This window comes from Lipotes vexillifer, unplaced genomic scaffold (genome assembly GCF_000442215.2).
Source record: "Lipotes vexillifer unplaced genomic scaffold, Lipotes_vexillifer_v1.1 scaffold1268, whole genome shotgun sequence".
Taxonomy (NCBI): Eukaryota; Metazoa; Chordata; class Mammalia; order Artiodactyla; family Lipotidae; genus Lipotes; species Lipotes vexillifer.
In genome coordinates, this window is record NW_006789000.1 from 292436 (window position 1) to 308962 (window position 16527).

Genomic DNA, 16527 nt, shown 5'->3' on the forward strand with positions numbered 1-16527 from the left:
AAATTTCTATGATATTAGCATACTCACATATGGCCTGCAAACATCAAGGACTCTTCACGTAAATGTTTAATGCTGTTGTCATTTAACTTTTTTAAACTTATGATTCTGTGAATATGACTGTAAAAGGGTATCATCCATTAGATTTACAATACAATTTCGGCATCACATCCAGAATATGGCACTACACAACATAAATTTGAGATAAAGGTTTTTGCCATATTATTTAAATGAATTTCCCCTCAATATAAATTTTCTGATGGAAAGTTTTAATTTTTCTTGAAAGCTTTCACATATTCAAAACATTATAAGGTTTTATTCTAGTACTAATTATCTGAAGTACAACAAAACCTCACTTTCTAATAATCTGTGGCATTCTTTGGGTTTCATTAATCTCATTTTAAAAACCTGTATAACGAATTTGAAAGAGTGGATAAAGGCTTCAGAACGTTCAGGATGCTGAAAGAGCTTTCACCCTTGTGTGAATTCTCTGATGTTTAGTGAGTACTGACCTCTGACTAAAGGTTTTCCCACATCCATTACACTCATAGGGTTTCTCCCCTGTGTGAGTCCTCTGATGTTTAGTGAGAGCTGATTTCTCACAGAAGGTTTTCCCACATTCGTTACATTTATAAGGTTTCTCTCCTGTGTGAGTTCTTTGATGTACAATGAGGTTTGATTTCACACAGAAGGATTTCCCACATTCATTACATATAAAGGGTTTCTCTCCTGTGTGTGTTCTCTGATGCACAGTTAGGGCTGACCTGTGGCAGAAGGATTTTCCACATGCATTACATTCATAGGGTTTCTCCCCTGTGTGTGTTCTCTGATGTTCAGTGAGGTTTGACTTCACACAGAACGTTTTTCCACACTGCTTACATTCATAGGGTTTTTCTCCTGTATGTGTTCGCTGATGGTTGGTAAGATGTGGTTTCTGACAAAAGGACTTCCCACATTCAGTACATTCATAGGGTTTCTCTCCTGTGTGTGTTCTTTGATGTTGAGTGAGGTTTGACTTCTCCCAGAATGTTTTCCCACATTCACCACATTCAAAGGTTTTTTCTCCTGAGTGAGCTCTTCGAAGTTGAGTGAGATGTGACTTCTTGTTGAAAGTATTTCCATTTTCATTGTGCTCATAAGGTTTTTCCCCCATGTGTACTATCTGATGTCTAAAGAGGGCTGACTTTTCCCACATTTTGTGACTTACTTTATATTCATGGGGGATCTTTCTTGTGTAATTTCCCTGATGGATAATGAAAGCTGAACTGTCACAGAAAATCTGCCCATATTCATTATAAGGATTTTCCCCTGTAAGAGCTCTCTGATGCCCCAATCTTAAATCCATATAGAAGGACTTCCCACAAATACTGCATTCATATGGCTCCATTTCCAAATGAGTTCTCTGAGATAAATTAAGCTTTAAACTTTGGATGAAAGTTCTTCCACATTCATTATACTTACAGTGTGTCTCTCCTATCTGAGCTTTCTTGTTTGTGAAAGAGTCTGCCTCCCCATGGCAGCCTTGTCCATTTTCATTATATTCAAAAGGTGGGTCAAAAAATGGCTGAGTGAGATCCTGGCTACGATTCTTTTTTTGATTATATTTATAAGATTTCCCTCCAGTAGGAGTTTTCTCATGCCGAATATCAAGGAGCAATTTCTCATATACATTAAACTCATCAGGCTTCTTTCCAGAATAGTTCTTTCTATTAATAATTAAGCCTGAAATATTTTTCAAACTCATTTCACATGTGTCACATATCTTATACAGAAAATTTCTTGAAGGAACAGAGTCTGTACCTAGATTTAAAGTTTTCCTTACTCTGTCACCACTATCTGTACTTAACGTTTGGTTGGTGAAAGCAAGTTGCCAAAAATGATCATCTTCATTTTCCTGGCTGCTCTCTATCAGGTCATCAACTTTCCAGTCTTCTAGAAATGAGAAAAATAACCACGTCTTATAAATCCTAGTACATTTCTAATGGAATTGCACTTTTACACTAATGTCCTATTACACAGTCAATTCTTTTGTTTTAGGCTCAGTTTTCTGGTGTAAACTAAATCCAAGTATACATTTCCTTTACCCTTCTGGTTTGAGTGGAAAATAAATACATGCTGCAGTGGAATACTTTATTAATATAACCTTTAAAACTGGACAGAAAAAGGTGAAATAAATTCAAAGCACAGGGAACCGGTGAGTGGCTGATTCAGAAATCAGGAAGCTCAAGAGAATGGAGTGAGCCCAACAGAGACATTGAACACTGAATAAAGTGACACTGAAGATTAGCAGACAAGGGCTTTCAGGGGATGAACTATGTTTGGTGGAGACAGAACAGTCTAGTCCTAATCCCCTCAGACACTGATTGCTGGGTGGGATTCCTACTAGAGTACTTGCTTCTACTCTACACATCAACACCAGCCTAAAGTTCTGAAAACACCAACTTCCTCAGGTTCAGAAGAATTGTCCACTAGCCCAGGATCTAGTTTTTCCTTTAATTCACAAGGAATAATTATTTTTTTAAATGCTGTAAGAGCAGCAGGCTAGAGAAGGTGAAATGAACTCACGACACAGTGAGCAAGGGATGGAGATTTTCTGAGCATTGTTCATGTAGGGAGCAGGAAACTCTGAGAACTGGATGAGTTCAACAAAGGAGGTTTTTTGTTTTTGTTTTGTTTTTTTAAAGGAAAATAGACTGTCTGAGAAACATATTAGAGGAAGTACTCAGTTTGACAGAGACAGATTATGGTTTCTTGTCCTTATCTTCCCACAGCTTGATTACTGTGGTAGGATCCTCACTAATATGCATGTTGCCATTCCTCTTTTTCCCATTTGATATAGCAACATCAAAATAAATTTCTGAAAGCACCTATTTCCTCATGTTTTAAGGGACAGTGCTTTAACCCAGACTCTAACTCTCTATCTAGCTGTGATTCACAACAACACAAATGCCCAACAGGAAATACAAAATAGAGGAGGGGCAGACCATCTCTGCAAAACGACCAGGTTCATTTGGTTTTCTCACAGCTGTTAATGAAGTTGTCCCAACCATCAAGTCATATGTTTCTTTACTTCAGTCTGCTGGTCTACTTTTCCCCAAAACAATTTTGTTTCTGAAGCAATACTGATTTTTAAGTCTGCTTTTATATCTAGGTTTATCTTTACAGTGAGGTTTTCTGCTTTCATATCTAGCCTCATCTGTGGCTTTTACTTACTGGTGAGACCCATAATGATCACATTTTTCTATATGGTTCTGAGACCTTCAACAAACTTTATCATAAAAATTCTTGTCTATACTTTACTGTTGGTACCCAATGCAACAATGTTAATTACGTGGTTAAAAAAAATCTAGAACAATCCTGAGCCCACTGCTCCAAAGACTAACTGATAATAGTTTTTATACTGGCAAACACAAATCAAAACAAAAACTAGATTCACAGTAAGAGTTCAAATCACAATTCCACAAATCCATTAAAAACTATCTGTGCAACTCTAGCTGGAGCGCTCATAAACTGTTCATTCCCAACAACACACATTTCACTTAATTAGCTACACTCCAGCCTTGGCTCTCCTTGGGACCTGGACATCCTTCAGGAAATGCTACTTACTTTAATTTAAAACAACAAACCACAAAAATATTAATAAAAGAACAAAAGCCAACAAAATCTACAACATCCCTACCATGTTTAGCTTCCACTTGCTGCCTTAGAAGAAGTTACTGTCTGTTTAATTCACTGTAAAATAAAACAAATCCAGTGCTCAATGCTAAATCCTTTGTCATGACCACAGTCTAGCTCTTGACAGGTGTTACCAAAATCCTGTTTCCTCTGACTTCATTGAGGACACGGTACATTAATCATTCTTAGAAAGTAATGTGCATATGAATTACTTCCAACCTGTACATAAGGACAAAATAAGGAAATGTGCATTTAGGAAGAGTACTATAGAATGCTTTCTGAATGGATGAAAAAGAGTGATCTCTTCTAAACTTGGCTCAACAAAGTAATTACTAAAATATCAGAATCAAGAAAAATATGAAAGGGCCTTCTCTTTGGGAAAACAAAATCTCAACAATGATAGAAACCCCAAGCAGCAGTCATATGATCAGGTCTGAGTTTTTGGGATACAGATACTAGTGGGTTAGGGTTACAAAATATGGACTATTTAAGTTGCAGCAAAAAATTGATCTCTAACTTAAAATAAGTAAAATAATAACAAACCATTACTATATACCATGCAATGTTTAAACACTTTACATTTACAATTTTAATTAAGTTTCTGAAAAGGCAAAATAAAAGTAAAAGTTATAGAAAACGGATAAAATATTTATAAGTGAAATTTAAGACATAAGATAGTATGAGGTTTAGTATAAACTCTGAAGAGCAGAAAGAAAGACTGAGATATATAGAACAGGACCACATTGTGACAGTCAATGGAAGGAGACTATAAATTCATTTATTAATAAGGAGCAATTTTGTTAGGCTAGTGAAAGATAAATTGGATGCTTTAGGTAAAAAAATAAAAACCAATTAGGAATTAGATCAAGTCAGGAATGACAGAACAGAAACAAAGTTATGGTTTTGAGTGACATCAGTGAAAAGTGAGAAAATGAAGACATGAAGAAGATGGAAAGGAAAACAATATCAGGAGTATTTGAAAAAACTAGTAATAGGGGATAAATATTTATGAAATTTAAGACATAAGATAGTATGAGGTTTAGTATAAACTCTGAAGAGCAGAAAGAAAGACTGAGATATATAGAACAGGACCACATTGTGACAGTCAATGGAAGGAGACTATAAATTCATTTATTAATAAGGAGCAATTTTGTTAGGCTAGTGAAAGATAAATTGGATGCTTTAGGTAAAAAAATAAAAACCAATTAGGAATTAGATCAAGTCAGGAATGACAGAACAGAAACAAAGTTATGGTTTTGAGTGACATCAGTGAAAAGTGAGAAAATGAAGACATGAAGAAGATGGAAAGGAAAACAATATCAGGAGTATTTGAAAAAACTAGTAATAGGGGATAACGGGTTCCATACCCTGATCCCATGGTTGCCATTTAAGGCAGTAATGGATGGTTGAATGTTCCTTATTTGACCCCTGGGAAACCAGGCTCTCTAATTTTCTTGTACCTCAGACTGTTCCTCTCAGTCTTCTCTAATGACGAGATTTAATGGATTTACACACCTTGTAAAAGTGGTACCATCCCAGGACTACCTCTCTCATTTACAATCACTCTCTAGAAAAGGAGACAGCAAACTATGATTGTAAGGCAGTGGTCCTAGAACTCAGGATGTTTTTTATGTTTTTAGAGGGAAAACAACAGAAGAGGCAGCAAAGAGGAGTGAGGAGGAAGAGGAAGAGGTAAGAGGAGGAGGAAGAGCAGCAGCAGCAACTGAGACCATGTGTGGCCCACGAAGCCTAAAATATTTACTCTCTGGTTTTTTGCAAAAAAGTTTGCCAATCTCTAATCTTAAACTCTTCATCTAGCCCCAACCTTTAACACCACCTAAAGCTGATGCCTTTCAAATGGATACTTCTAGGTCTGGCCTCATTATGTACTTCACACAATGTATATTTGAAATCGCCTTTTCAATACCAGATTCTAACAGTTACCTCAGCTTCTTGTGTCCAAATGTAAAATTTGTAATAACTCCCCTATAATCTCTCCTCCAAATTTTCTCTATCTCAGTAAATGGTATGCTAAGTTATCAGGTGCTTGAGACAAATCACTGGAATCATGCTCCACTCCTCTCTCTCTCACACTCTGTATCCAACCCAATAGCAAATCCTCTTGGCCTCATCTCCAAGATATATGTACAAATCCACCATTTCTCAGCACTTCCAACATAGCCTTAGCCACTAGCCTCTCTCCTCCCGAGTACATAGTAGTGTCCTGTTATTCCTTCCTTGCTCGTGCCTAAGCATCATCTACCCACCACATGTTCACCACACAGAAGTCAGAGAGATCCTTTAAAACTGTAAATCCAATCTTATAGCTTAATCTGATTTATGTTTACTCAAAAAAGCCTGAGGATTTCCCACATCACTCAAAATAAAATTAATGGGTCTCCCATGGTACATGCTACTTATGACATCATCTACTACCGATCTCCCCCAGGCCTTCTCACCTCCAGCCACACTGACATCCTTGCCATTCCTCAAACACCCTAAGAGCACACCTGTCTGAGAAGTTCAGCACCTGATGTTCCCTCTGTCTGGAATACTCAGAATCCACAGAGCTCACATTTTAATTTATTAGAGACTTGTCTATTGTGGACCTCATCAAAAAGGTTTTCTCTTGACTTCCATACCAAATAGCACATGCCATCATTCTCCAACCCCCTTTTCACTGCTTTAACTCTCTACAGTATTTATCACCACCCAACAACATGTGTGTGTATACAAGCATGTATAACTCCATACACATACACAAACCTACACCTATACACACATGTATGCTTTTCCGTCCCTCACTGTAATAGACACTCTGTGATAATAGGGACATTCTTTTAATTACCTATAAACATAGTTGGGTCATATTGGGCGCTCAGCATATATTTGTTAAATGAATATATGGAAGTATTGCATGAATACATACTACCTAACAAGAGATGTCCAAAGACAATACAGAGAAGGTGAACAATTTTAAAAGAGAAGGTGAACAATTTTAAAAGATAAAGTAAACAAGAAAAATTATCTCAGATGAAGCCAAATGAGTTTGGATTATGGATATAGGTAAATCAGTCTAAAATGTCAAATAACAAAGGGAAGCATTTATGAGTGAAAGTGACATATGGAGGAGTGTGATTAAGGTAACAAAGGGATGTGGGCCAACTGTCCTTAATCACTTCCAAAGGTTTGGGGCTAAAAAATGTTTTTTTGGAAAAATAGTTCAAAGTTAATAAACCATAAACCAGTGCCCTAAGATCTCATTTCCTCTGGCTTCCATCTGCCTGTGAACTCACTAACTCACCTGAGCAGCACTGTTTTGGGAATCTTTCCTCTAATATCCAAGGTTCTTCTCCTTGCTCGATCTTGAAGATCACTTCTGGCTTAGTAATGCAATTCCCTGTAAAGAAAATAACACAGGACTATGGCTGAACAGCCTGGCTTCGCGGACTCTGAAAAAATGATAGGGAAGAAATGTATAGCTTCAGGAGCTACCTAAAAGAGATGCCTAAATGAACCAATCCTTAAAGAGGTAAGAATATAGCATTCTTTATAGTGGCCAAAAGGGATCAGTCATCTGATCCCTTGAATCTCCATCAGAAAATTCCACAGGGAGTTCTTATGTTTCATCAACTAAGAAATGCATGCTACTCGTTCACATGGAGAAAAAATTCTTACCTACTGAGACAAGATGGCTGTAATTTTCCAGGATCACGTCTCTGTACAGTATCTTCTGAGCAGGATCCAGCAGGTACCACTCTTCCCGGGTGAAGTCCACACACACATCTTTGAATGACACTTGTTCCTGTAACAGTATATTCCTTTTCTATAATGAACTTTTCAGAGCTCTATGAGTGGTAAATATTTAAAAGAACTAATCTCTTTAGAGTTACTAAAAATTGGTATATAGGATTGCCTTCTTTTATGCTATCCTATGTAGGAAAAAAGTAATATCTTGTACAAATTGAGTTTCCAATAAGGGGGTGGAACTAGCTGCTACAAGTGTTATTCCTGATAAGGAGACATACACATTAACATTTATTAAATTAGACATTGTAGGAGCTAGCATTATGCACAAAGCAGACTGGGGTTACCAAGAAAATGTTCTTTCATATAATCTTTTATATTATAAAGTTAACTGTCACTAAGGAAGTAAAACTTTCCGTTGTTAAAATGAACAGAGGGATTAAAATTAATATGGCACAGGCCCTAACCAAGCTCAACCCGTGACTGATTAAAGTGACCAGTCCTGTATTCTGCCTGCTCAACAGAGAAACGGATGAATCCTCTCTGCTAAAAGAGATCATTTTCTGGAGCCTCTACCAATATTTGTGTTGTTAAATACAATGTTTGGCATCCAATAAAAATTTTCATGTTATATGAAGAGATAAAGACCAAGGAAAAAAAGAAAATAAAAGCGTACCCATAGGACACTCAGATATTGGAACAAACAAGAACTTCAAAATGAGTTATGATTAATAGGTTCAATAAAATAGAGGAAAATATGAACAAAATAAATGAAAGGATGGGAGAAGTTCAACAGATATGTGGTATGTGTGTTGTGGAGAAAGAATTAACAGAGCAGGCCTGAGACTGCTATCCTCTGAACGATCTCCTACAAGGGTGTTCCTTGGCTGGCATCTGGGAACTTGGATTTCAGGAGGGTTCTTACCAATCCTTAATAAGAATGGTTCACTGAGCCTAAACTGTTTGTGTAAACAATATGGTTCTTGCTGCACACATACATTCCTTCTGGAGTCTGGAATTCTGTTATATGCTAAGCAGAAAGCACCTATGTGACTAGCCCCTGATAAACATGCTGAACACTGAGTGTCTGTTGAGCTCCCCTGGCAGACATTTCACATCAGTTGCCACATCTCACTGCTAGAGGACTTAGGTGTGTCCTGGGAGAAGACTCTTAGAAGCTTGTGCCTGGTGTCCTCTGGACTATGCCCCATGTGCCTTTTCCCTTTGCTGATTGTGCTTTGTACCCTTTCACTTCAATAAGTGATAGCAGTAAGTACAACTACATACTGAGTCATCTTAGCAAATCACTGAACCTGGTGATGGTCTTGGGGACCTCTGATACGTGTGTATACAAACACACACAGATACATACATACGTGCATAAAATGGGTATTCCAAAGTTGAAAATTACAATATCTGAAATTAAGAACCATTAGATGGATTCAAATCATATTAGAGAAAGAAGACACAATCTGAAACATATTCATCTAACAAAAGAGTATCAAAATACATACAGCAAAAACTGATAGAAATGAAAGGAGAAATAGACAAATCTAAAACCATAGTTGGAGTCTTCTATCTTGAGCAATTGAGCAGGCAGAAAATCAGTAAGTATACAGATGACCTGCACAGCACTATCAGTCAACATGATCTAACTGGCATCTGTAGAATATTCCATCCAAAAAAATAAAACACACATTCTATCATTCTATTCTAGCTCATATGGTCCATTCACCTAGATAATGGTCCATTCACCTAGATAAACCATAGTCCTGGCCACAAAACACACCTTAACAAATTTAAAACAATAGTTACCATACAAAATATGTTCTCAGACCACAGTGGAATTAAATAGAAATCAATAAGCAAGAGATAACTGAAAAATCCCAAAGAGTTGAAAATTAAACAACATACTTATAAATAACCTGTAAGTCATACTTATAAATAACCTATAAGTCTAACCTATAAGTTTTAAATAACCTGTAAGTCAACTTATAATAACCTATAAGTCAAAGAAGTCTCAAAAGAAATTTTAAAATATTTTAAATGAAATGGAATAAAAATGAAAATACCATGTATCAAAATTTGTGCGGTGCAGTAAAAGCAGTGCACAGAGGACATTTATAGCATCAAATGTATACATTAGAAAAGATTAAAAATCAAAAACCTAAGCTTCTATCTTAGTAAACTAGAGAAAAAAGGCAAATTAAGCCTAAACCAAGCAAAGTAAAGGAAATAATAAAAATTAGAATAAATCAATTAAATTGAAAATGTGAAAAAAAAAACAAAAAGCCAATGAAACTCAAAGTTGCTTCTTTGAAAAGATCAATAAAATTAATAAACCTCCAATCTAACCAAGAAAAAAGAGGCAAATTGGAAATCTCAGAAATGAAAGATAGGTTGACACTACTAAGCCTAATGACATTAAAAATATAATAAGAGAATACTATAAATAATTCTGTTCCTGAAAAATTGGTAACATAGATGAAATTGACAAATTCCTTAAAAGACACAGCTACCAAATTCACACAAGGAGATACAGATAACCTGCATAGACTCATTTCTGTTAAAAAAAAAACTGAATCAATAATTAAAACACTTCCAAAATAGAAAGAACCAAACCCAGATGGCGTCACTGGTGAATTCTACTGTACATTTAAGGAAAAAATAATAACAATTCTCCATAATCTCCTCTGGTAAATAATACCTCCAAACTCATTACATGAGGCCAACATTACCCTAATACCAAAACTAGATAAAGACATTATGAAAAAAATAAAGACTAATGTCTCTCAATAACATAGATGCAAAACTTCTCAAATATTGGCAAATCAAATCTGACAATGTATAAAAAGAAATACAAACCACAACCAAGTGGACTTTATTGCAGGTATGGAAGGCTGGGTCAGCATTAAAAAAAATCAATCAATATAATCCAACATGTCAATAAGCCAAAGAAGAAAAATTATATGATCATATCAATTAATGAAGAAAAATCATGTGACAGAATCCTACAGTCATTCATGATAAAAACTCTCAGCAAACGGAATAGAGGGGAACTTTCCTGACTTAATGAAGAAGCTAACATCATACTTAATGTTACGAGACTGGACACTTTTTCCCTAAGTGCAGTAATAGGGTAAGGATGTCCTGTCTTAATACTCCTATTCAAGTCCTAACTAGTACAGAAAGACCTACAACAAGACAAAACAAACAAAAAGAGCTTCCCAGGTGGTGCAGTGCTTGAGAGTCTGCCTGCTGATGCAGGGGACACGGGTTCGTGCCCCGGTCCGGGAAGATCCCACAGGCCGTGGAGCGGCTGGGCCCATGAGCCATGGCTGCTAAGACTGCGCGTCTGGAGCCTGTGCTCCGCAATGGGAGAGGCCACAACAGTGAGAGGCCCGCATATTGCAAAAAAAAAAAAAAAAAACTGAAATAAAATAAAAAACTGAAATGTGATTAGAAAGAAAAAATAAAACTGTCTTTATTTGAAGTCACATTGTCTATGTAGAAAGTCCCAAAGAATCTACAAAAAGAAAAAGAAAAAAATCCTGGAAGTAATAAGCAAATATAGCAACATCATAGGATATAAGGTCAATATTAAAAAGTCAACTGTTTTCCCATATCAGAATAAAGAATTGGAATTTCAAATTTTTGAATAAAAAAATACCATTTGCAATATGACTACCAAAAACAAAGTATTCAAATATAAATCTAACACAATATATTTCAGGGATATGCAGAGAAACAAAAACTGATGGAAGAAATCGAAGATCTAAATAAATGGAGAGATATTCCACATTCATCAATCAGAAGACAGTATTGTTAACATGTCAATTCCTTCCAACTTAATCTATAAATTCAGTGAAATTCAAATAAAAATCCCAGCTATTTTGTAGACACTGAAAAAATGATTCTAAAATTTAAACAGGAAGGTAAAGGACCTAGAATAGCCAACGTAATATGGAAGAAGGAAAAAGAGGATATACAGTACCTGATTTCAAGACATATAAAGCTACAAGTAACCAAGACAGTGTGTTATTGTTGAAAGAGACACATAGATCAGTGAAACAACAGAGGTCCCAGGAACAGATCCACTGATACATAGTGAACTGATTTTTTTTTTTTTGTAATTGAGGTATAGCTGATGTACACTACTATGTAAGTTTTAGGTGTACAACATAGTGATTCACAATTTGTAAAGATTATATTCCATTTATAGTTATTATACAATACTGGCTATATTTCCTGTGTTGTACAGTATATTTTTGTAGCTTATTTATTTTATACATACTAGTTTCTAGTTCTTAATTCCCTACCCCATCTTGCCCCTCCCCCTTCCCTCTTTCCACTGGTAACCACTAGTTTGTTCTCTATATCTGTGAGTCTGTTTCTTTTTTGTTATATTCACTAGTTTGTTTTACATAGTCAACTGATTTTTGACAAAGGCACAATGGCATTTAAATGGAGAAAAGATAGTCTTTCAACAAATGATTCTTCAACAACTGTACATCTATGCAAAAAAATAAACCTAGACACAGACCTTATACAAATATTAACTAAAAATGAATCACAGACCTAGAAGTAAAATGCAAAACTATTAAATTTCTAGAAGACAATATAGAACATAGGAATTCTATGTGATCTTGGATTTGGTGATGAGTTTTTAAATACAATGAAAAAAAAGCACATTCCATTAAAAAAATACATGGGTTGGGTTTCATTTAAAAAAAATATTTTGCCCTGCAAAAGCCATTTGTAAGAAAATGAAAGGTCAAGCCACAGACTGGAAGAAAATATCTGCAACATATATATCTAATAAAGAAGTTATATTCAAAATATACAAAAGAACTCTGAAAACTCAATAGTAAGAAAACAAATCACCTAATAGAAAAATGGACCAAAGATATGAATAAACATGTCAAGCAAAGACATATGGATAGCAGATAAATTTATGAACAAATGCTCAATATCATCTGTCATTAGGGAAATATAAATTAAAACAAAAATGAGATACCATGACACACCTACTGGAACAGTTAAATCCAAAACAATGACAACATCAATTTCAGTTCCAGATGCAGAAGAGGAATTCTGATTCACAGTTGGTAGGAATGTAAAATGATACAGCACTTTTGTAAAATTGGCTGGTAGTTTCTTACAAAGCTAAACAGTCTTAACATATGATCAAGCAGTTTCACACCCTAGCTATTTAAAAATGTATGTCTATGTAAAAACCTACATGTTTCTAGCAGCTTAATTCATAATGACCAAAAACTGGAAGGAACCAAGAGTCCATGGGTTAATGACTCAGAAATCACTTATACATGTATGCTGGAACTGAACAATTAAGTAAATGAAGTGTGGATGGTGGTAGCCAGATTGCTAAAATGGGAGTTACAGACAAGCAAGGAGAGAACGCTAGAATGTTCCATGTGATAATGATTACAGCAGGGGACATCAGTGTGAAATAATACTTAGCTTAATGCAAACACAGACGGTTACATACTGAAATATTTATAGATATGTGTATACATGTGAGTTAGTATACATATATATTTTCTTGTTCAGTCAGCTGAGAGGGTCTCTAAGGAATTAGAAACCAGTAGCAATCCAGCCCCCCAATCTTGGTTTCTAATACCATGCTCCAATAAAAGGAACCAGAGCTCTTCAGGGAAAAATGGCTAATTCTAGGGCAGGAAATATAAGATGAGCCTGGAATATCTTCTACTACCAGAAAGTATAGAAGAGGTACTCAAACAAAAACAAAATAATGGGGTACATCAGAAAGACACAGGAACCAGTTGAAAGTGCTCTATTTAATAACCAAGCTGAAACAATTTGAGCAACAAAATGACCAAGGTAGTACTGGACTATAAACAAGGTAAAAAATAACTAGCCGTGAGTTCATATTGATATTAAACACTGACTGAGTTAATAAATACACAAGTCTCCTGTGCAGAACTCCTAATAATTTATGTGGATACTCCACCATGAAGGAGGTGTAGCATAACTCCCCACTTTCTTCCAAAGGGTACAGTATGAAAACAGATGAAAAAAGAATAACTTTGCAGTGGAGAAAGTTGACCACATGACCTCAGCCACGTGATCAAAAGTGATTCATCATCTGTTGAAAAGTGAAAAGTCATGTGAAGAGCATTTACCCTGATAAGATGTTACCAAATGGCACTCTACCTCTGTGGTCTTTCTCCACGAAAACAATTACCCCAATATAATCACGAGAAAAACAGCAGACAATTCCCAAGTGAGGGACATTCTACAAAACACCTGTCTTGTACTCCTCAAAAACTGACAAGGTCATCAAAAACAAGGAAAGTCTGAGAAACTGTCACAGCCAAGGGGAGTCTAAGGAAACATGATGACTAAGTGAATTGTGGTATCCTGAAGCAGAATACCTGCATGGGGGAAAAAAAACCATGAACAATCATCAAAAGACAAATGATATACCAGAAAATAACTCATATAAAAGACAAGCATTAGTATCCCTAATATACAAAAAGCTAACCAGACATTGAAAAAAAGAAAAAAGCCAGAAACCTAAGAGCAAAATGGGCAAAAGATAAGAACAGATAGTTCACAGAAATATAAAAATAAGACACCTTTTAGATGCATGAAAAAAATCTTCAACCTCTCTCATAGTTAAGATAATTACAGATGTAAAGTACATAAAATACTAATTTTTACCTATCAGTTGCCAAAATCCAAAAGTGAACCACGTATTTCTGTGGGAGAAGCTATGGAGAAAAAGCACTATCATGCAGTACCAATGGAAATACAAAATGATACTATCTATAATCCCACCAAAAGGATCAAGTTTATCACTTGTATTCAACCCTTTGACCTGGCAATCTCACTTCTGGGAATTTATCTGGTAGAATAAACCTACATGTACAAGGCTATTCATTAAAACATGGTTTGTAGTAGCAAAAGGTTGGAAATCGTTAATAACTGGTTTAATCAACTATGGAACATTCGCAATTGAATTATCATGTGATTGTTAACAAAGAAAGATGTTCTGTTAACAGAAAGATCCCTGGGAACAGGCTGAAAAAAGAAGTGAAAAAAGAAAAAGAAAAAAAAAAGAAGAATAAGAAAAAGAATGGGAAATAGTGTATACACTCATTACTCAGTGTGGTTCCCTGAGCAGCAGAATCAACTCCATCTGGGAGCTGATTAGAAATGCAGACTCCAGGGCCCCACCCAGATATACTAAATCAAAATCTGCATTTTAACACGTTGCCAGGGATGTACAGGTGCATCTAAATTTAAGAAGCTCTAATAATAGATTCCCTTTTAAATAAAGGCCAGGAGCACATATTTTCTTTCAACTGAATAAAGAAACACTGGGAGGACAAACAAGAAATAGAAATAATGTATACCTATAGTAGGGTGACAGTACACTGCAGTTCATCTGGGACTGTCCCAATATATGCCAGCTGTCTCAGCATAATTGTTAATAAAACTTCTTTCACTCTCACTGAAAGTGTCGCAGTTTAGATGAGAAATAAATGTCACCCTACCTGGAGGAAGCATCAGCTACAGAGAGGATGGGGTGTGAATTTTTACTTACTTTTTTTTTTTTTTCATGTTTTAGCCACACCAAGCAGCATGCGGGATCTCAGCTCCCCGACCAGGGATCGAACCCACATCCCCCCACAGTAGAAGCACGGAGTCTTAACCACTGGACCAGCAGGGAAGTCCCTTTACTTACTTTTTTGTATCACTTACTTTTTTAAAAAACCATGTTAACATACTAACAATTTTTAATTATTTCATTTTTTTAAAAAAGACAAAAACAGGAAAAATAGGTATACTGGGAAGGGCAGTTGGCTAAGGATAGATAAGCAGGGGATAAGCAATAAACCCAAGGATAAGCAATGTTGGGGCAAAAGGCAAAGCCAACTTCATGAGGGACAGAAGTTAGGAAAAGAAGAGCTAGGAGGGTAGTATCATAGACAACAACAGAGGAGACTTCCAAAACAAAGAGACTATGGATAATAGTACCAAATGCTGCAAAAGGGTCAAGTAAGACAAAGACAAAAACTGGATTTGATTACAATTTGGTGGTCTTTTCCAGAACTGATTCAGGTGAGTGGTGGTGAAGAAGCAAGACTGCATGTATTAGGTGGAAATGGAAATGGAAATGCAGAAACAAAAGCCAGTACTACCTGCTACTTAAGTTAGAAATACAAATGAGCTAACATGAGGTTTTATAAACCTTTAGAAACTTTAGAAAATGCATTTTAAGACAAAATGGCAATAAACAAAAAAAAAAACTCACCTGGGATTTGTTCATTTTTCACTCTTAGTGGAGGAGGGAGAGCTGAGGGAGAAGGAAGAAGGAAGTAAGAACTTGGCCTGCCTTGTAGTTCCTGGATTCACCTGCCTACACAGCTCCACACACAAGATACTTACTTGTCCATGTGTGGCTCCGATTTATGTTGAGCTTAGACATGATACTTTTCACTGAGTGAATGTAAACATTTGTTTCTTATTGATTTATTACCAATTTAGGTTCTGTGACACAGAAAAATTAAAAACATGAGATGAGTTTAACATTGAACAGTAATCTAAAGAAAGGAACACTATGGATCTGCCAAAACTGATGTTGTAGGGGGAGAAAAACACCTCAAAGCATATTGTTCATCTGGTTATCTGCTAACACCATTAATCCTATGAGGTCAGATAATCCAAGAAACCTCTGAAAAAAGGGATGGGAGTGTTTAAGGCAAGATTCTTTTTTTTTAATATTCTCACCTGCTTACAATTTTCAGAAGGATCTTTTAATAAAAAAACTAACTTTGACCTAACAGTCACAAAATGGGCAGTGGCCCACGAATTTGCAGACCTGACTTTCAACCTCAGTTCTACCACTAACAAATGGCATGACGTCAGGCACTCACCTTCTCAGGCTCAATTCTTTTTTTTTTCTTTTTTTCATTTTTCAAGTAAGCAACAGATAACCCAAAAAGGACCTGCCTGCACTACCATCCTGCGCGTCTACCCAGCCGGGGGAGCAAGAACCTCAGCATTTCTCTAGATGCCATGAAAAATGGGACACTGAGGGCGGCTCACCTCAGGAAAGAG

General features: G+C 36.0%; 1 protein-coding gene across 2 annotated transcripts in view; it reads right to left on the minus strand.

The window, feature by feature from the left end:
• Window positions 1–340: 340 nt before the first annotated feature.
• ZNF248 (zinc finger protein 248) overlaps window positions 341–16527 on the minus strand; it is a 17574-nt gene continuing 1387 nt past the window's right edge. For both annotated transcript variants that reach the window (XM_007461903.1, XM_007461904.1), the window contains exons 2-7: window positions 15856–15957; window positions 15722–15763; window positions 7351–7477; window positions 6977–7072; window positions 5750–5755; window positions 341–1926 (exon numbers count right to left, since the gene is read on the minus strand). In XM_007461903.1, coding sequence (XP_007461965.1) covers window positions 449–1926; window positions 5750–5755; window positions 6977–7072; window positions 7351–7477; window positions 15722–15736 — 1722 coding nt within the window. In that variant the 5' untranslated portion in view covers window positions 15737–15763; window positions 15856–15957 and the 3' untranslated portion in view covers window positions 341–448. The remainder of the gene's footprint in view (window positions 1927–5749; window positions 5756–6976; window positions 7073–7350; window positions 7478–15721; window positions 15764–15855; window positions 15958–16527) is intronic.